The 21,776-nt window shown below is 38.2% G+C and overlaps 1 protein-coding gene across 2 annotated transcripts in view; it reads left to right on the top strand.

The window, feature by feature from the left end:
* The window catches only part of tbc1d32 (TBC1 domain family, member 32), an 83,046-nt gene that overhangs the window by 12,244 nt on the left and 49,026 nt on the right, over positions 1 to 21,776 (top strand). For both annotated transcript variants that reach the window (XM_037751449.1, XM_037751450.1), the window contains exons 16-24: positions 197 to 324; positions 1,040 to 1,241; positions 2,640 to 2,719; positions 3,447 to 3,585; positions 5,225 to 5,312; positions 6,153 to 6,271; positions 8,762 to 8,881; positions 9,111 to 9,199; positions 20,944 to 21,069. In XM_037751449.1, coding sequence (XP_037607377.1) covers positions 197 to 324; positions 1,040 to 1,241; positions 2,640 to 2,719; positions 3,447 to 3,585; positions 5,225 to 5,312; positions 6,153 to 6,271; positions 8,762 to 8,881; positions 9,111 to 9,199; positions 20,944 to 21,069 — 1,091 coding nt within the window. The remainder of the gene's footprint in view (positions 1 to 196; positions 325 to 1,039; positions 1,242 to 2,639; positions 2,720 to 3,446; positions 3,586 to 5,224; positions 5,313 to 6,152; positions 6,272 to 8,761; positions 8,882 to 9,110; positions 9,200 to 20,943; positions 21,070 to 21,776) is intronic.

Raw genomic sequence — 21,776 nt, forward strand, 5'->3', positions numbered from 1 at the left:
GTGTTGATTAATTTCATTTCAACCATACATGTACTTTGATCTCCATGATACAAACTTATTTTGTCATACAATATAAATGAAACAAGACAAAGAACATGCCATAACATAACATCATATATAAACCAAATACCAGTATTACCTGGGATTCTACGTGTTTCTGAAGCAGTAATTTGTGTTTATTCTCTCTGGTTTGCAGGCCAAATTAAAATCTCCTGCAGCAACACTGACTCTCATCGCTGATGTTCTGGCTCGCATCGCAAACACTGACAGAGGATTAGCTCTCTTCTTACACGAGAAGAATGTAGTGGTAGCCCACAGTGAGAGGTGAGACGGTGCGATTGAGTTCTGATTAAATACACAGTTTTTTTTTTGTAGCTTTGATGGTAATGAATAAATTTCATTTTTCTGACTTGGCAAGAAGACTTCAATATAGAGTTAAGTTTGCATAACAAATCCTCCTAGTTCTGCACAGAGAGCAGATTATACCCGAGGATCTTGCTGTCAGTCACTGCGGTTATATCTTTGATCTACTCGAGTCTCATTACAGCAAAAACTGTGTTTCAAAAAAGATAATCAGGGTCACTCAGTGGCCCCACGTTAGTTTTGTGTTCTGTTGTAATTGGCTGACCCTGACCAGTCTGTTGTTGAATTAGTAATAATACATTCACCAAGGCTGATACCACCGGGTACAAACTGTTTTGACTAATGTGCCTTAGTGTGCCATTAATTCTTATGTACATCCTCTGAGAAATATGTTGTAAAAATGAGCATATAAAAAGTTCACTTAATGAAATTAGAGACTTAGTCCAGACAGGGAAAGCAAAAGCAATACAAATGGGTCACTTACAGTTATAAAGAAATATACTAGAATGTATTTGACACTTAGAAAACACCAATAAAAAACAGGAAGGGAAAGTTATAACACGCCATAACTCCCCTGGCATTTTTCTAAGCACAACACCTATACACATGAAAATCTGTCTATCTTGTATCTCCCCTCAGCATATTTCTCTTTGTCTGTTTCCCCTCTCCTCTGCAGAACCTTTCCCGCTCATGTCATTGTACAGTTCACCCTGAGGCTGCTGGATAAGGAGCTGTCATCACTAACTGAATCTGACGGGTCCCATACATCATGTGGAGCCTTTATCTTTGTCTGTAGGCAGATATACAACACCTGTGAGGGTTTGCAGGTCCTCCGACCTTACGGCCTGCACAAGGCTGTAGCTGCTGCATGGAAAAAGGTACCTGCACTTAATTTCTCAATATAACATTTATCAAACTTTCAGTTTCACAAACTCAATGGCTTTTGGTTTCCCCTTGGTGGTTAAATAATAGCCTGATAAAAGACCTCAGCGGTTTTGGAGGAAAAGTTTCTGATAAAAAAAACAAAACAAAAAAAACTGTTTCATATTTGCATTATAATATTGGTTGATTATTACAGGCTGACTCTGTAAATGTAAGCAATGAGACCCTTTCTTGGAGAGCGCTGCTTGACTAATCCCCCCATAAAAACATTGTAAAAGATGCTAGATAAAGGTTGTATCAGTAATGTTTTTTTCTAGAGTATCTAATGGAGGGGTGTCCGTGTCTAATGATCAGTTTCACTGGCTAGAATACTCCTGTCATGTTTCATTTGCTTGATGAATGTCGTGTTCTCTCTTTCTTCATTCACTGCAGCCACCACGGCTTGCAAATGGAGGGAATTAACTAACCATTGTAATCTGCGCCATTTCATTTTTAGAATACTGCTTTTGTCATAACAATGCATCAACATCAGAATACCTTTAGTAATATAGTCTCTGTACTGAAAAACAAAACTGAAAACAAAAACAGACAAAGTTGAATGTGCAACCAAAAATAACTCCAGCTACAGAGGAAACCGAGAAAGGACAAGTAGTTAAACTGTTTCTAACAGGCAGGAGACATCATTAATGACTGGTAGACATCTGTAAACGCAGCATACAGTCCCACCTCACATCTTACCACTTTGTTATCCAAAACATTCATGTCAAAAATTAACTTCTACGAGACATTGTGACATCAGTACACAACATTTTCCCACTCATTTCCTCCTAACTTTACCCCAGTGTGTTAAATATTAATTATCAGCCTGCACGTACTGTCACGCTGTAACACATGATATATCAAATCCAAGTCCACATCTATTTTCGTAGTGTTACATAATTTAACAACTACAATGTTGACCCCAGTCCATCCACTATTCAAAGACACAAACTTGGCCCCCGAAGTTTGTGGGAAGCATCTTAAGGAGACGTGATTTTAATTTGTTCACAGAGAAAAAAACAGTTAAAGGTTTGATTTATTGGACGACCTGTAGACCAAGAGTACAGTGAAGATCACAGAATAACAGAAGTACAGAAACAGCAAGGTTAAACAATTTATGAAATTAAAATACAACTGGGTTCTATTTACACTCAGAAATAGTCCAATATCAGTCTGTAGGTTTAGATTGATTTGATCTTGAATAAATAAAACAGATGGCTGCTTCCAAGTCTCTCTCTGTTCCAGGATCATGATGTCCTTACCACTGTTAATAATTCTGGTCAAAACCTTCAGATCTGCCCACACACTCAAACACATGGAGTGATAACGAATGCATTCTCCTTCTTTATTTCTAGACCAGTTCCTTGTCAGAACGGGTGCCAACCCCGGTACCTGGAGCCACAGCTGGAACATCCACCCAGGAGCTGCGAAACATGTGAGGCCAGTTTGAGAACTTTGTTCAAATCCCTGGAATTAAAGTAGTGATTAGTCAAAATGCAGCTATTGCAGAGACTAAACTTGGACATTTAAAGACACAGTTTCCATCCAAGTTTTGAATATGTAATTTCTCCAACAGTAAGCTTGTTCCCTTGTCAAAACACATACCTTTATTACCTTTTTATTATGTTTACATGCAAGATAAGATAGTTTAAGTGATCACAATACCATAATATCAGGTTGTCCTTGGTTGACATCAACATTTATCTACCTCTGACAGTGACACGTAGAAAGGCCTCCTATAGCGAAGCAGTGTAGCACATGAGATGCAATGCAAAATATTCAAGGATACATCTCATCTCCACTGTACTCAGCATCGTCTGTATATTGAAATGATTTATGCTAATGAAAGTTGTTGTCCCTTGACACAACAGAGCTCGTCCAGACCACACAGAACTGAGTTTAAAAAAAAATAATGTAAGGAGCTTGTTGTTGAAATCCCTGGCTGAACTATTGTGAAACAAAGAAAATATGTAAAGCAATAAAGAAGTAATAATTTGGGTGAATCTGACCACAAATACTTCAACATTTCTCGGCTAAGAAGCTTGTTTACCACCTGAACATAAGGCACTTTCCCCTGATTGTTCACCTGTGTAAGGAATTGCCTTCCAGTGTCTTACACAGCACTGCAGCTCACTCCGTCTCTCTCTTCAACTTTATAACAGGCTCATCTGGGAGGAGACGTTGTTGGACAGCCTGCTGAACTTTGCTGCGACTCCTAAAGGCCTGCTTCTGCTCCAGCAGACAGGAGCCATCAATGAGTGCCTGTCCTACATGTTCTCTCGCTTTACTAAAAAACTACAGGTAATAACAGACACTGTACTTTACAATGCTACACAACTGTTACTGTGGTTATTTTCAATTTGGTGCTTTTCCATCATAGAAATAATAGTGTTACAAATATTATTTTTTACTTCACATGCACACTTAAAGTCCTCCTCCAGCCAGTGTTACTTCACACCTGAAAGCTACCCAATCCAACTGCAGATCAGTCACTGAAAGCAGTGGAGCAGTCTGAGGGTACCACACCTCAACTGTGGTAGTGAGGGAGCAGTGCTACTTGTCCCCTTCTCCATCTACTGTAGCTTCCAATACTGCCATTTCAACAAGTGCTTGACTTTGAAATGGCTGATGTAAGATAATACTACTTCTGAGGAACTCCAGATGTTGCCAGAATCATTTAGTTGTAAAAGCACCGCTAGTAGATGTCAAGTTAAAATTTCAGCTAGTAGTCATTAACTTTATCGTGCCAGCTTCATGTCTTTACTGCAAAAGTGCTGATAAGCGCTGATGCTGATATAGTTCTATGAAACTGTTTCATCACCTTTATGGAAGCCCTGGAGGAATTAACTTTGGCAGTGACTCAGATTTTAATCCTTCTGGATCGCATCAACGTGCCAAAGTCATAGTACGCTGTTATTACGCTGATTCTTTGCCACGTTGACTTGAGTTACAGTAAGCCAACCCTGAAGCCAGGATGCAGGATTAGAAAAAAAATCATTACACACACAGACTTGTTACATCATGTACATTTATTTTCATTGAATTAAAATGTAAATTTAGCTTGTTGAAACACCTCTTGATGGCAATAGATCATACAGTATAACTGTTTTTGTTTGTTAACATACACAGATATAAATTATTGATCATTAGACCCTAAAAACACATGTACATTTGAAATTACTCATGCGTAAACCGAACGCTTGCTATGTACAATAATATACAGTATGCATGCATGCAGTATTTCTAGGCTGTTGTATCCTATAATGTCCTACCCTGCAGAACATAATGCATCGTCATAACCTCATCAAACATCATGTCATCGGTATCCCTAATTCACTCTGCAGAAGATGTGGTAATTTGTTTCTCCCGCTGCTCCTCAAGGCCGCCGTCATATTTCCTGAAGACTGTTCAGTATTCACCAGTTACACGCTGCTACTCCCACGCAGGGTTTAATTTATTAATCTCTGGACTCTACATATGCCTTACATACATAGTATTGTCCACGATTCATATTTCAGACACAGGGTCTTGCTGCAAATCTTAACGAATCCCCCGAGGGCTTAATTTACTGCCATTGTTTACGCACTCTTGTAATAGCTTCTCTCGTTTGGCATTTCACTTTAATTATGGAATGTAATTACATTTTGTCTATTTTTAGTGGTGACATTGTGTTGTAATTAATGAAGGGCCTGCACACGCAAAATCAATTTGCAATTTGATTTCTCCTCAGCGTAATACTAAACTACATTATGTAGTGCCTTTTCAGGATTCTAACAGTGTCATCATAGCACTTTGTTTTGCATACTGAATCACAAACGCCAAATTTAGTTTAATGTTTTTACTATATTAATCATTTATTTGTCTATCCTGTACAAACCTCTCATTCATTTTTGACTTATGCAAGCAAAAAAAGGTACTGAAATAGTTTTGTTTTCTGTAGGTGAGCCGCTGTGAGAAGTTTGGATACGGTGTGATGGTGACACAGGTGGCAGCAACTGCTCCAGGGGTGGCAGCTTTGCACAGTTCAGGTACTAAAGCACTTACTGATCAAACAAAAACTAAACAACTCGGGATACAAGCCTCATGTATCACCGTTGGCATCGAGCAGCCCTGGAAGCAACTTATTTTTCAAATAGTTTGTGACAGGATAAGTAGATGAAGAAAGAGCAAGATGAGGAGTTAACTGTCAAGTTTTTTGTAAGGATTAAGACAGTCTGACAAGAAATGTAATATAGATAAGGTAATATTAGATTGTATTAATATTAGCACTCAGGAGATGTGCTGTAGTAAATTATATCTGAATACATTCCACATATCGGGTACATAGTGTTAGGTAGTTAAGAGGCATAGACAGGGAAGGGCGTGTGGTTGAAACAACTGTACTGTATTTTGAAACACTCAATAAAATTCAGTAAATAGCAAAGCTGTCCGTTTCATTACTTTGTATTAATATAATACAAATGTTTATTACTTGGTAATCTGCATGAGAAATATATAAAAATAAAAAACATTTGGTTATAATAATCATCCTCTTTTAGTGATCAATTTCACCCGGACAGACGTGATCACTACAAGAAGTTTCCACTGTATTTGGAGCTTCTGAGTAGCTGAATGGTTAAGATATTTACTACATCATCACATTTTCCACGGTTCTGAATCTGGCTAGGGACCTTTGCTCCATGTCATTCCTCTCTCTCTCTCTCTCTCTCCTTCTCTCCATATTTCCTGTGCTCCTATGCTTAAAAATCTCAATTGCACTCCCGTCACAAACACAAGTGTATAATTCCAAGCTCACAAATTAAATTTTGTGCATCAATTCAGACTTTCTCCATACAAATCCATACTGAAACCACTGGTTTGTGTTGCAGGTTTTGTCCGGGCCCTGGTAGTAGAGCTGTGGTCTGTACTTGAGTGCGGCAGTGAAGATGTCGGGGTGGTCCGTCCCAAGCCCACACCAATGGAACCCATAGACCGGAGCTGCCTCAAGGTATATTGTGTATGTGTGTGTGAGAAGGTGCAGGAACTAAAAGGTTCCTTCAGCCCACTGTTGTCTGCGTTTCCATAGCGGTCTAAAGACCTGCGAAGATCAGGCAAATTAGTCCGCTGATGTATGAAAAAGCAACATGGTATGTGACGAGGTCTGCTGGTGGTCACAGCGGTAAACACACTCTGCAGCCTGCAGTTCAGTGTGTCCGTCCGTATCATCTAAAAAACACGTTGAAAAAAATAAAAACGTTACGTTTTGTCTCACTGCGACGACATTCACTGTTGCATATATTTACTGATGCACGTTGGATGTAACGAATGAAATACTACTTCCTTGTTTTATGAATGAAGCGGTACAGTTGAAGCAGTGGTGCTGTGTTTGTTTGACCAATCAGCAACCGTCATCACTGCAAACCTCTCGCTGAAACTTCCTGTACTTTCACGAAGTACTACCCCCATCCAGGGTGTTCTTGGGGGCTAAAATGTCCCCAGAACTTAATTTAGACCCTGGTCCCTGTGGTAGAAATGCAACAAGTTCCTCAAAAGGTTCCTAGTTCCTAGGGAAAGTTCTGCGGTCGAAACAGGGATTATGTTCTGAAGTAGGATCAAATTGAATTGATTGACTGAAAATGTAACCGTACGTGTCTCAGTTCAAGCTCTAACAGGACTGTAGTCAAAGTTCACTCAGTGAACTCAGTTCAAGTGTTTCAAACCTTGAGAATAATTCCTCCTTTTCACAAGGCTGCATTTTTTTTTTAGATTTGGTACAAGTTTGGGCCGAATGTTCAGGTTCAGTCTAGGACAGGCTCAAACTTTCTTTGCAACTCTAGTGTGTGTCTGTCTGTATGTACTGTATGTGTGTGTGTGTCTGATGCTGGCCTGACAGGAGCCAAGTCGTCTCAGTGAAACTAGCCAAGTGAATACGGACAGCCAGTGAAGTGTGAACTGTGCCCTGCCACTGGTGACTTTAAAGCCGGCCTTATCAGTGGGTCAGCTGCCAGGTTACATACATACAGTCAGACCTTCAAGTCCATCCAAGCTAGCACATGGAGCTGCTTCAAACAGATAAATGTGCAATTAAAATGTGTGTCATGATTCAAACTTATATGTAGCACAGACTGCACCAGCATTTTTGGCCAATTTGCACTGATTTCGTTCAATGTATTGGTTTCATTTGTGTGTTGGAATACATTCAAAACACAAGCTGCCTGATAATAAAACATGTTGAAGTCTGAAATGCATCTTTGAGACATCAAACAGGCAGATGAAAGAATGGACCGCAGATAAACATACTTTTATATATATATATATATTTTTTTACAATCATTGCAATTGTCAAAGCTTTGTTGTTGCTTTCAAGCTGCTTTTATTAACCTGACATTTATTTATGTGTGTGTGTATTTGTGCATACTTCATTTTTTTTTCTTTGAGTTTTCCCCGTTCTCCTTGATCCAGTGTTGAGAGTAGGAGGACTTGGTTTATTATTCTTCAGGCTACTGTTCTGTTCATATGTTCAGACTTAATTTCATGGTATAAGTGCTCACATGCGATCAGTGTCTTTTCATTCACTTTGTTTTTGCATTAATTACATTTTTTTTTATCCTCCTATCTCTCTAGTATTTGTATTATCATGTATCTTTTATATTATTTTATTCAAAGGTTTATTTTTTATAGGGATACATATCATTTGACCAATGCCACTGCATTTGTCGCCTAAGCTAGTTTTTGAAACCAATCCCTTGATAGGTATTTCTAGAAAAACATACACACACCGTATTACAGCAAAAAATACAATAAAAATACAATAAAAGTAGATTTAATCTTGATGAAAATAGCCAATGATTACATGTCTAATCACTCTTCAAAAACAGTTTCAACTTAAAGGGATAGTTTGGGTGTTTTGAAGTGGGGTTGTATGAGTTACTTATCCATAGTCAGTGTATTACCGACAGTAGATGACGGTCGACACGCCCCCAGTTTGGAGAAACAGACAAGAGTTACCTCACAGGAATAAAGCAATGTACTGCTGTGGACGGGGCAGCAAACGTACTATGGACACCTAAAAGAAAGGCTCACCTCAAAAAAATTATTTTAGTTTAAGTGTACGTTACATTTAGAATATTTTCACCGGTTTACCTTGTCGTCAGACAGATATACAGTCTATGTTTCCATCAGGGAACTGAAGCCGTTAGCTATGCTCTTGCCAAAGCAACCAGACTCCATTGAAAACAGTAATTTTACCTCACAGAACACGGGAGTTGCTGTTCACTAAAGTCACACAATAACACAACAGCTGTGCTGACCGCCACCTACTGTAGTTAATACACTGACTATGGATAAGTACCTCACAACCCCACTTCAAAACACCCAAACTATCACTTTCAATTAAAACGATCCCAGTTATGATCAATTGTGATCAATTGCACTCTTTGTTTTTACTTCTCTAGCCCTCTAATGGTCTTTCCGTCTGTCTCACTTTCTGTCTCTCCAGTCTTTCCTGTCCTTGGTCAACCTGCTCTCCTCTTCCCACTCGGTGTGGGAGCTCCTGGGTCGACAGCCTCTCGCAAACAAGAGTGAATACACCCTGAGAGAGATGCCAACCTCCATCCCTGTGAGTGATTTCACACCGTGTTGTCCAGACTTCATGCAATGCCTCTCTCAGCCATTTGAGGGCATGTTTGCACTTTTTATTTTGCCTTCAACCAGCACCCACGCATCCGTTTGTACACTGAGGCTGATGTACATGTTTCACCTTACACATCGTAAATATCCACAGTTTTCCCTTTTTTTGCACCATAACTGCTGTATTTTTTTTCACAGCCTCTCATTTTACTTCACAGGATCTGATTGACAGGCTGATCGCTGTGAATTCAGATGCAAAGATTCATTCCCTGTTCCACTATGAGCAGTCACACACATTCGGCCTGAGGTGAGATTGATATTTCTTTTTTCCATATTACTTAACATCACTGGGGAAGCACATGGTATCGGATTAGCACCTGGTGACTACACACACACACACACACACACACACTGTCACACACACACAGGCTCGCACACTTCATCCTCTTGCAAAAGCAGACTGACATGGTTCTTTATACTTTGATTACCCAGCTTTGAAAGGCTGATGAAAGGATTTCTCTGGATAAGAGACAAATAAGCTTGGCTGTCTGAGTGCGTGTGTGTGTGTGTGTGTGTGTGTGTGTGTGTGTATTTCTATATTTATGAAGAACAGGCATCATAGCGAGAGAGAAGGGTGATTAAAGAAGTGAAGAAATTCATCTAAAATTATAATCTATCTTCAGTTTTGAGTTACGGTTGAAATTAGGGGTAGGGTTCCAGTACAAGTTAAAGTTAATACTGTACTGTTAAAATGATAATAATTGAAAAGGATTGAAAAGAATATTTGTGAAAAAAGTTGTATAATTAATTTGCAACTCATGCAGAGTGGTGCGCCACTGCAGAATGAATATAGGGGAAATGTCAATGTTATGAATGAAGCTTCGGACTATTCAGCACAGCCCTTCAGAAACCAAGCAGGTCTAATGACAATGACGGCGAGTATGAAAGTCTGAAGTCACGGAGAACGCTGATTCTCTGGCTCTAATCAAAAAGAAACAAAAATGTTGAGCGTTCATGATGATGTCATTCTTTATATAATCTGCCAATTCTTTTTAAGCTCAATAAACACAGACAATATTTGACTAATATTTCTCCCTTCTTGTGTGGGACATTGAAATCTTCCAGGACGAATAAAGCCCTGAACTAGACGCGCTTCCCGAGGTTGGCCACTCTAGCGAGCCGCTATCTCTGCGCTCCATCCAAGCGGAATATTCTCCGCCACGGTTCTCACAGCAACACATTCTCACTCCCAACTCGTCAAATACCGCCGCTTGGTTAGTGTCCCTCGGTATCGGAGACCAACGCACGGGGTACCCCTCTTGCGTTCGTTTTGGACGGACCAGGGACAGCGTGTCAATATACGCTCGTTATGTGCATAGTGTCCTTTCAAAAATAAACTTCAGTTTTTGCAGGAAGTTAGGTTTAGGCAACACAACCACTTAGTTAGGGTTAGGAAACTGTCGTGGTTGACGTTTACTTCACTGACTAATGACTTATGTGACTCTCGGAGCTGACGATACTAAATGACTCACGTTGTTAGCCCCGTGGCGGAGCACTCGCGAGCGTGCATGACGTCACATACCTTGGATTTTCCTGGAAAAAATGGCCTGCATCCTTCACATTAAAAGCAGTCTACAGGCTGATAGAGGGAAGGTTTAAAAAATACGTTTGTGTGTAAAAACGTACATACAGTCCCTTTTAATGATCGGTTAACGAGGGTCGGCCATCGGTCAAAAAAAAAAATCTAAATTAGCATCCCTTGTCAGCCTGAACAGAGCCAATTATTTTGTCTTGTCTTTACTCGTCAGGGCATAATGAACAGAGATTTTACTGTAATTTTTGTTGTCAATATTTTTTTCATTTACATTGTTGTTACAATTTAGTCATAAAATTAAAGGACGTCAAAATTTTGACAAAATGAAGACTGCATATTGTAGTTTTAAGTGTTACGGTAGGCTTAAAACTAAGGTTTATTGTGAAGGATAATAAGCTAGAAATGGCTTAAAAATGTGTTTATGGGAGATATAAAGCAATCTGTGCAAGAGGATGTTTTACATACGCAGGTGCATATGTGTCTTAGTTGTGTGTGCAAAGCTCTGGTGGCTGCTTTGCATTGCTTTCCTTTTTTTTATATAAAGCTTTCTGAATCACAATAGCTTTGACTTGTTTGGAGCCTTGCTGACTCACTCGCTCTGTTTGTGCCTGTCAGTCAGCCCACTCCTATTAACATCCAGAAGCCAAGTGAAAGGAACAAGATGCTCTATTCATCTGACACCCAGACTGATGGATTCACTGGCAAACTTACACTCTGTGCCTCCGTGTGGCGCTCGAACTGTGCTAAATGTAGCCTTTTATTAACAGTAAGCCAAGTCATACCACGTACATTGTTAGGTATTTGTGTAATTGCTGTAAACCTTCAACTTCTGGGTAAATCTGCAGTATTAATGTTTGGCCATGAACACAGCAAAGTCTATGTTTGAAGCTTCCACAAAGCATGATTTAATTCTTTATCATAGGAAATGGTGCAGTGAAATGGCTTGCTTATGTTTTTTGCCAATGTGTTGATTGATTGTGTTCAAAATCAATTCACCATTCGACATATTTACATACTATTGTATTGCTACTATATTATATGTGGGGGTGCTGCCCTTTAATACACACCCACATGACCGATGTGCACTCCAACAGTTGAAAGCAAAACAAAAGAAAGAACTCGTCCTTTTTAACACACAATAAAATTCTGCCTGTTTTTTTTATTCGATTTTCTGATTATCCACAGCCTGAAGGGATGTGGAAGCGTGGTATAGTGATGGCGCTTTATTGATCCCAGGGGAGGGAATTGCATCAGTGAAGCAGCTACTTCACACAAGGACATTGCACTTATTAATAAACAATGTGTCAAAAGAAATATAATTAAAAAGCATATAGAGGGAACTGGAGGGTGCAAAAAAGGGCCAAGATAGAAATGGTTATGAAGGTTGTATTATGTTGTGAGCGTATGGCTATTAAGTATGTGTATAGTACGTACACTATTTAGGTATATTATATAATATATATCATAATGACAGTAAAAGCACATGGCAGGTGTTGAAAATACATTTACAATGGGTAATTCATAAAAGTTCTATATAAATGCAATCCATTCTCCATTTCCATTTAAAGGGCCAGTGTGTAACATTTCATTTCATCTATTATCTGAAATGGGATATAATATTAATAAGTATGTTTTCATTAGTGTATAATCACCTAAAACTAAGAATTGTTGTCGTCATATCTACATAGGGAGCAGGTCCTTTTCAGAGTTTGCCATGTCCGCCACAACCCAAATAGTGAACGGAATAACTGCAGAAAGTTTGTGTAAAACGAGCAATGTTGATGAATTTTAAGCTGATTATTTCCTGTGAATTTTTCATCAGAGATACATTTTTATTATTTCTTTATTATATATTTTTAATTTTTAGGAACTTTAAACCCAATTCTGTCTGTATTGTGTATTTTTTAATTTTTTAATTTTGATTTCTCTTTAGACAAATTCAGTGTTTTCTTCTCCTTGACGCTTGACCATTGTTCTATTAGCTTTTTGGTTGTTTTAACGGCGTACTTTTCGAATGCAGGATGAGGCTGTTTAGCAGAGAGGGAAGGCTCTGTGAATATCACTGTGCCCTTATTCGGTTTATATCTTAAATAATAATCTGTAAAACTGTAAAAATAACTATGTAATTTAGTTTTTGTGAACCTTTGGCAACCCCTAGTGGGGATCGGGACCTCCAGGTTGGGAACCAGTGGGTTAGACTGTTGTAGTTTTGGCCCAGTTTGTATTAAGTGGAGAACAGCGCCCCCTGCAGCGTGAAGGTCAGTAAAGCTCTGCAGTAAACAACAGGATTCATTAATATACTGAACTGTGTTTCACACGGTTGAATTTAAATATTTATTTCCAAGGCTCCCCTTTCTTACAGTGCTCAGATATTTCATCACACTGTTTGATTATAAAGTGACTGGTTTTGCTGCCTTAATTTATTTTACTGTCTCCAAGGAAGGGGATCTATTCCCTCCTAGAATTCAAGACAAACTGTTTGGTTCAAAAAGTTAAAAAAGCTTCATTATCAAGGCTACATGATTTAAAAACATGACCGTTGACCCCACACTGGTCTGTCTCAGTTCAAACAATTGAACAAGTTATGCATTGGTCTTGTTTTTAATAATGTAGCTATGATAATATATACAGTACATATTTTTTACTTTTTGTACTTTAATGAAACGGTGTGTTTTCCTTGTGGATGGTATTAGTCTACCGCTGCACCAGGAGCACCTGCTTCTGTTTCATCCACGTAGCTCTTCATCCATTGTCTCATTATTTTTCTGTTTGTGTATTTGACACTGGGTCATTTGTGTTTAACTTAATTAGAAATAGCACTAAAAATGTATTAAGTTTGACTCTCTGAAACCTGCAGATACTCTTACCTGATGCTTGGTACCACAGATTTTGTATATATTTTTGTATTTTCCACTGAGACATAAAGTTAATTAGAAAAAAAGAACTCTAATTACGCAGACAACCTGGCAACCAAACACCTCTCTGGCTAAGAGACTCTGTGTTCTTTGTGTTTATATCGCTGATAAATAGATAACACAACCTATGCAGGTAGGACCAAAAAAAAGAGATTTACTTAAGTGTGTGTGGCTTCATCTGAGGTCAAACGCAGACACACACACATGCTGCAAGCTTGTGCGAGCGGACTCGGACTCAATAATTAGCACAGGCGTCGATCTATCACGAATGCCGCATAATGAATAATAGATAACGGGTCCATGTTTGGAAAGATAATTTAATTGTGAGAAATATCCTCATTTGTGTATTTTAATTTCTGGATGCTTCTCCATTTTCAGTAGCTGCATATTTGCTCCCTGACACCCTTTTTTTTTTACTGATTGTGATTATATTCTGTGAGGCGTTGTGGTTGTTGAAAGGAAAAGTCTGGCGTTGAGAGACAACAAGTCTCTCAATACTTTTCGACTTTCACACCCTGTCTATGGCACTCAGCTAAAAGACCACTGGTTCCTACTGAGGTCATAAATCTTTAAAAACAGGTCATAAATCTATAGTGGCAAAGGCTCAGTAATTTCCTAAATCAGCTGGGAACTGTAGTTTTTAGTAATCAAGTTCTTTATTATTATCATATGCACAACATTTACAGAGAAGCAGTCGTTGGCAATGAAAGTCTTGGATTTCAGGCTCCCTCCAACAATATTCATTAAATATTTATAAAAAGGAAAATCATGCAAGTAAAAAGCAAAATGAGAATCTAAGAGATGAAATAGTGCAAGTTCAAACATAAGGCTAAAATATAAACATAAATAAAATATAAATGAAAGTAATATGAATTTGTGGACAGTATTGCAAATGAATAAACTGAATGTAAAGATTACTCAAACAGGAGTAAATGGTGCATATGTATACTGCATCATTTGTATACTACATTTGTATATGACTATTTTCAGCTGCGGATTTATGCACATTTAATGCACAGTTCGGTAACATGTCGGTGTATCTAGTTTTGACTCAAAATAAACTACAGTGTCCATATTAACTGTAATGAGTGAACATAGTGTACCTCATTGAGGTGTTTTTAATAGTTTTTGGAGAACAATGGAGCTCTATGGCACAGAGGAATAAGATCTATCAGGCTTTGGATACACAGACAATAGTTGTTAGTAGGATCACATTGTTTTTTTCATGGGATTTTTTGACGTAACATATAGAACAATATAGAGTATCCTTGAAGCAGCCATCAGAATGAATGAAGGAGCAATTTTCCTGAAATTGGACCAATTCTACAATTGGCTCTAGTAAGAGTTCACCTCGCAGCAGTTTGAAACCAGCCTCAGGCTCCATCAGTATGTCACAATGTCTTTATAGGCTGTGAACCTTTTCTAACGTATTCATTGCAGGTTTAATCAACAGCACCACTGTCAAACAAACGTGCACTGAGCATTCCTGAAGTGCAGCCCTTCTTTAAAAAAAAAAAAAAAAGCCACAATTTCCCCCCTCTTGATCTTCACAAGCTAATGAGAGCTAAAATCCCTCAGCTCTGTTTTCCTTGTTGCTAAAAGCCTCTTTGTTGTCATGGCAACCAGCGCTCTTGCATGTTTTCTCCCCTGTCTGAATTGTTTGGATGCCTTTATTCTTCTCCTCTCTCTGCTATTGATGACGGCTCTGAACACGTCATGTGAGCTGAGCTTCACACATTTTAACCTGGTTTGATTTAGATTTTCTTTTTTTTTTTATATCATTTAATGGTCAAACTTCTTTTTAATTTTATTCGCAATGAGACAAGGAAGGACACTCACATAGCATGTCTTGTTAACACTGACCACCTATGCACTAAGGTGGAGCAAAATGCTGTCACAGTCTTTATTGTAGCTGGAGTTTTAGAGATGAAGAAGATTGTTTGCAGGAAGGTCCAGATGTTCTCAGGTGCAGCCTCATCTCTTAAAAATTATGTTCCCATACTACAAAACTACATTGTGAATTACTTTTCGAGAGAAATGTATTTTGTCACAGATTACGTTTGTTTTTGACTTATCACAAATACGTTTGTAGGGATAGTCTGCGGAAAACTGTGTAGGGAAGAGGTCAGGGTGGTAATTGGTTCAACAAACACCAGACTTTCGTCCAGGAGAGCACTGTTCGTGTCCCGTGTGAAGCTAAAACTGAACGTTCACTTATTTTAATCATGGTGTAACAGAGTAGTTTTGTCGAGTTTTTGTGGTGTTTTGTTTCAATTTTGTTGTCATTTTAAGTCAAACTATGATGTTACTAAATCTAACCAAGTAGTTTTGTTGTTGTTGTAAAGTTAACAAAGTAGTTTTGTTGCGTTTTTTCTTTTTTTGATTTACAACGTTGATCACGTGTTTAAAACTGTTTAAAGCAGCGACCGCAATCCGGGAGAAAATACATTTCCCTCGAAATGTATTTGAGAATGCAGTGTAGTTGTAATGGAACGTCATTTTGTAGGAGATAAGGTCGCGAGGTGAAACCCTGACGTGTGAGAACCGAAAAGGTACAAATACGGCTTCGACGGGAACATTTAGTAATAGAACCAAGACAATGTCTTTGTGGCAGGTCAAAGAGTTATTTTGTCTTCATTTGAGTTCAGCTGTGGTCGTCTCACCTCCCCAGCCAAAGCAAACTAGATTAGAATAGATTAGGAATAAATAAAAGAAAATAAATATGTCAGAGTTTCATTCTGTGAAAGCACCAAAGAGATTACTTTTTGTTTCACGCTCAGTAGTGACGGATTAAAAAACTCCCCACAGTGTAGTAACGTTTCATGGTGGTGTTGGGAGCAGTGTCAAGGCCCAAAAGAAGCTTCTAATCGATCTTTCCAGCCTGCTACCTGATTATGTGCAGATCATTAATTAAAGCAATTGTTTTCATTCATAAAGTGTGGTGTTGTTAGCAATTTTGTCTCTATTTGTATCATAAAAGCAGAACTTGCAAACTTATTTTACTAGTATTTGCCGATTCCACAGACCTACGGGAAAGGATTCCTTCTTATGGCCACATTTCCAGATCTTTTATCTGCATTACTGCACCTTTTAATGATGTTATGATTGATTTCAGCAGGCCCTCCTGACTGTCCATGATATAATAGAGGCCTCTCAAATAGTACGTTCGTTAGGTTGACCATTTGCATCTTACCTCGGGCATGACTAATCGATCATGCAGGCAGTCATATTGGCAGCAGATTGGTTTTGATTGGTTTATTCATATATCCTCTGATGCATGTAGGCACATCATCAAGGGAGTAATTATCTGTCATTAATGAGCGTTTCAACATAAGATAAGTAGTGTTTCCAAAATCTTAACCATCCAGCTTCTGTGTTTCCCTTTGTGTCCTAGTGGAGAAAGTGAATCTTATTTCCAAAAAGGACATAACAAGTCTGGAATCAAATTTAACATGGTCATTCAGTTACTCCTCCTTTTTTTAAAACAGCTATTTTTTGTCAAATTAATAGTGCTGCCCCACTGATATATATATATATATATATATATATATATATATATATATATATATATATATATATATATATATATATATATATATATATATATATATATATATATAATGCCTTGCTGACCACATACTGTGCTTAGCTAGTTAGAAGCAAACACAAATCACCAAATTTGTCAAAAATAGTTGCTGTGATCCCTTTTCAAAAACAGCATAGTAATTACCTGTGTCTGTTATAGTCATAGATATGAAACAGTTTTATTTCTATGGTTGGAGTAGCCAAACAGTCAAATTCTATTGTTTGTTTTCAGACATTTTTTGCTGAGAAGTGTTGGGTACAGTATGTTACTGCAGGCTCACATAGAGCTGTCTGTACCTGGGAAGCAAAATTTGGTAGCAGTCTTCTCTTAAAACTGAAAACTCTTTGGGTTGCAACCTTCAAAATTAAATAAATGAAATATCGCTGAAATGATTCATTGTTTATTTGACTGACAGAAAATGAATCTGCAACTATTTTGATAACTAATTAAAAGTTATTTTCTTAGTAAAAAATGTCCAGAGTCTGTTCCGATTCCTTATGTCACGGTACAGGTAGTACTGGTAAAAGGTTATGTTGTAAGGCAGAACTCTCCAACCATTTTTCCTCTGAGAGTTAATTTGACAAAATGAAAGTGGCCAAGAGCTACTCATAGCACCAAGTTGTACATTGCCAATAGCAGACATAATTTCTGTCTTACTTTTATGATCCTTTAATAACGTTTCAGCCACCACAGTCATTGCCTCTATTACAATCTCGCCATAGGCGAAGGGCTCTCTGTGTTTCGTGTGGATGTGCTCCACTAATCGAAGTCTCTGTTTGCTGTGTTGGCCTTCTTCATCAGTTTGGTGACAGAGACTGTTGTCTTTTATTGTTTTCAGCTCCTTTACTTTCTCTGTTCGTAGACTGTTACCAGCCGGAAAGTCCTGTGAAAAATCGCTGTGGACTTTGGTGATGTTACATCTTTTATCGACACGCTCGCATTGTCCACCGCGGTCTCACCGAAGAATGTGAATATTTACTGGTTTTCTTAATCTTCTAGTATGATAGTAAACTGAATATCTTTGGGTTTGGACGGTTGGTTAGACAAAACAAGCAATTTGATTAAGTCAACTTGGTGCCCCGGGAAGTTGTGATGGGCATTTTTATGCCTCAGGGGACAGCCGTAGCCGGAGGCATTATGCTTTCGGGTTGTTTGTCCATCCGTCTACACCATTCTCGTGAACGTGATATCTCAGAAATGCCTGAAGGGAATTTCTTCAAATTTGGCACAAACCTCCACTAGGACTCAAGGATGAACTGATTCGATTTTGTTTGTCAAAGGTCACTGTGACCTCATGTCTGTACCATTCTCGTGAGCGTGATATCTCAGAAAACACCTGGAAGTAATTTCTTCAAATTGTACACAAACACCCCCTTTGACTTAAGGATGAACTGGTTTCGAATTTGGTGGTCAAAGGTCAAGGTCATTGTGACCTCATACAACATGTTTTTGGCCACAACTCAAGAATTCATATGCTAATTATGACAATTTCACACAAATGTCTCATAGGATGAAATGTTGAAGTGATGACATTTTGGACAGACATGGATGTAAACTGCAACTTGTTGGCAGAGACATACAACCTCGAGGTGGTAATTATAATTTTTTTGTTTTTCTAACCATTTTCTGATGGTTTATAGATCAAAACAATGAATTCAGAAACCTTTTTATAAAGGTAGCGCCCTGTGTTCGTAAAACTTAATTCCCAGGTTGGCTTTAGTTAAACCCTTACTCCTGTTGTTGCTTTATTTTAATAACCCATAATTATTTCCTACCTATTTCTTATATGTGACTGCACTGTATCAGCATTGATTCATGGAGAGACCTTCGTCTGGTCAGCTAACATTACTGCCAAGCAGCTGAAATATAGAGTGATATTGTGCTTTTAGCTGACGTGTGTCGCCTCACTGTTTTGAGCGATGCTCGTTCATGTCCATTTAGAGCGAGCACAAGCATGAGCCCGACGCTGACTGACTTTCGTTGATTTCATGGCCACAGGTGTCGCTGTTAAGAAGCATTTCTGAAAGTTACAAATAGTCCCTTTAAATGATAATGAAAAGAATCATTAGTTGCAGGCAACACAATTACCACTGCTGTTTTCAAAAGGTTGCCAAGAATTGCTATTCAGAACAGCTAAACAGTTTAAAAGACTTCTGATTGGACAGTCAGTCTCTAACCCACTTGATAAGAGAAGCCTATCAAAGAGACAAACTGGAAGCAGGCCTGGTTATCTACTTCTTAGTTTCAAACAGAGAGAGGTCAGAAGGGCTGACAGCCTCTTGCTGTGCTGCTGTCAGAGTGACTGAGTAGAGCTGTCAGTCAAACACGAGTCCAAGCAGCTGCCCAGCACATCAGGAAATGAAGCAGCTGCTTAAAAGGAGAGAAGTGTTTCACAAGGACACACACACACACAATACACCAAACAGCATGCAGAGCTTAACACTACCTCTTATATGTCAGTACAAGAACACACACACACACACTGTTAGAAGTTGAAATGCCATTCTCTGCAAAACAGGATCAAAGTTGTTTTAAACTGCCTTTTAAATGTGTAAAAATAACTCTGACATTTCTCTTCATTTCATCGTGCATTTGTTGTTTTTTAAGCTGTATTTTGAAAAATGGTTGTACACTATTAATGATAATGAAGAAGGAAATCAACTTGGACGCATACAAAAAACTGTCTAAGATTACAGTGATATACTACGCTTTTGCAAAATAGGAGTGAAATAAATATATTTTTGCTCATTTTAAAGACTCGCATGACCTTAAGCATCAATCTATAAGAAATAAGCAAAAGATGGTCTGAGAGTGTTATTGATTAAGATAAAACAGAAGCAGTTGAATCATCCTAAACATGCTCCGTCAGTCTATTAGCTGACTAATGGGTCGTTATGGTTACGCTCCAGCTCCATACTTAATGCACAGATATGAGAGCGGTATCGATCTTCTCATCTACTTCCCGGCAAGAAAGTATAGATTTGACCGTCAATGTATCTTTAAAATCTCTATTATATTATACATATACATATGGATTGCTGTAAAAAGTTAAAACCATCTCAACTGTATTTGTAGCGCATCAAGCGTCAGTTTGTAGCTTCATGTCACCGGCTTCCATTGAAAATGACTTGTAGAGTTGTGATGTTGCTTGTAGTGTGCAGTTTAAGAGGCTTTATACAACTCTCCTAATTGAACCCCTGAGCTAAGGGGAAATCATTTTGCAAAAGGGGACAAACTTAAGTTTGAAACTTGAGGTACTTTATGGCAAATTAATTGAAGGGGTAGAGCGCAGAGCAGGCTGACAATATGAGAATTAACTAGATTGTTTTGATTAATGCTGCGCGGTGACACACATATCTCTCTGATACACACTTAATTCAATCTAAATTAAGATTAGCCCTGGTACTGATGGGAGGAGGAAGTGAGGAAGTAACATTTGGGTCTTGGGAAATGGGTTCCCACCTGTGTTCCTTTGGGATTTTTATGATTATTGCACCATAAATTATCACTAATAAAACTGTGACCACTTCAGTAACGCTGGAGTTAAAAAGATATTATGAAGCATTTCTTCCCTACAGGTGTTGGATCATATAAAACAGAGCTAAAACACACTGTCGTGTCCCAAAACGCTGCTTGAGCTTGACAGCCTGCTTGAGCCGGGTGTCATTACCAGCAACTGAAAATTAACCATGAAGCTTTTTTCCCAAGGGGTTCCTACTTAACAAAGCTTACAATTTGCTACGGCGAGCTGCTGAAAAATTGTTTTGACTGATCCAGCACTTGCAGACATACAATGTCAGGGGAAATAGACAACCAAAGTCCAAATGGGGTCTTTGTCTGCATGGTTCTGCCCTGCTGTACAGTATGTACTACATCACTGCTCTGCTACAGTATCTCTAAATGCCAGCCCCTTCTGTATTTTTGATTTCTTGTGCGTTTTATGTGTGTTTCTGCAGACTGCTCAGTGTGCTCTGCTGTAATCTGGACTCCTTTCTGCTGCTGGAGAGCCAGTTCAACATCTGCTCCATGCTGCTGCAGAGTCAGAGGGAGAACGTCGTCACCGAGCTGGACACCGATGATGGGTATAAACCAATTACTTAAACAATTCTGTCATAATGATCAAGTTATTTGTATCATTAGTGGTTAATCACAGAGATTAACATTATAGCCTTTAGAACTTGCAAAAACAAAATACTGTATTCTATTAAAGTGGCTTAACTTCTGCCATAAATCCCAAATAACAATACATTCAAAAATATGTATTATTATTCATTTTCATAGGGACATCTCAAGAAGTGCATGATGGGAACAGCATCACTTAGCTGGAGCTTATCATAATGGATGTAACTGAGAGAGAAAATAATGCCTTATTGGTTTAAGTCTTTTTCCATTAGTTGACAATAACAAAATATAGAATAACACCAGCCTTGTAATTTAATATAATTTGAAAACACACAAAGGCTCTCTTCTCTATTAAGGAAATAGTTCCAACATTTTCCAACAGATTAAGCCACATTTCTGTCCCCATAAATCTCTTTTAAAACTAAATTTGTTAAATGCACTTTTACCCAATTAATTCTTTGCTGTGTATGTCTAATAATCAGTTTTATTGTTTTATTATTTTAATATCTAATTATTCTAATCTTGTCATATACTTTATTTGGTTTATTCTTAATTTTATGTTATTTTTTATAATGCTTTTATTTTATTCAATTTTTATTTTGCTGTTAAGCACTTAGTAGTTATGTTTTCAAAGTTTATTTTTATACAAATTATTTATTAGTATTTT

This window comes from Sebastes umbrosus, chromosome 18 (assembly GCF_015220745.1).
Source record: "Sebastes umbrosus isolate fSebUmb1 chromosome 18, fSebUmb1.pri, whole genome shotgun sequence".
Lineage (NCBI taxonomy): Eukaryota > Metazoa > Chordata > Actinopteri > Perciformes > Sebastidae > Sebastes > Sebastes umbrosus.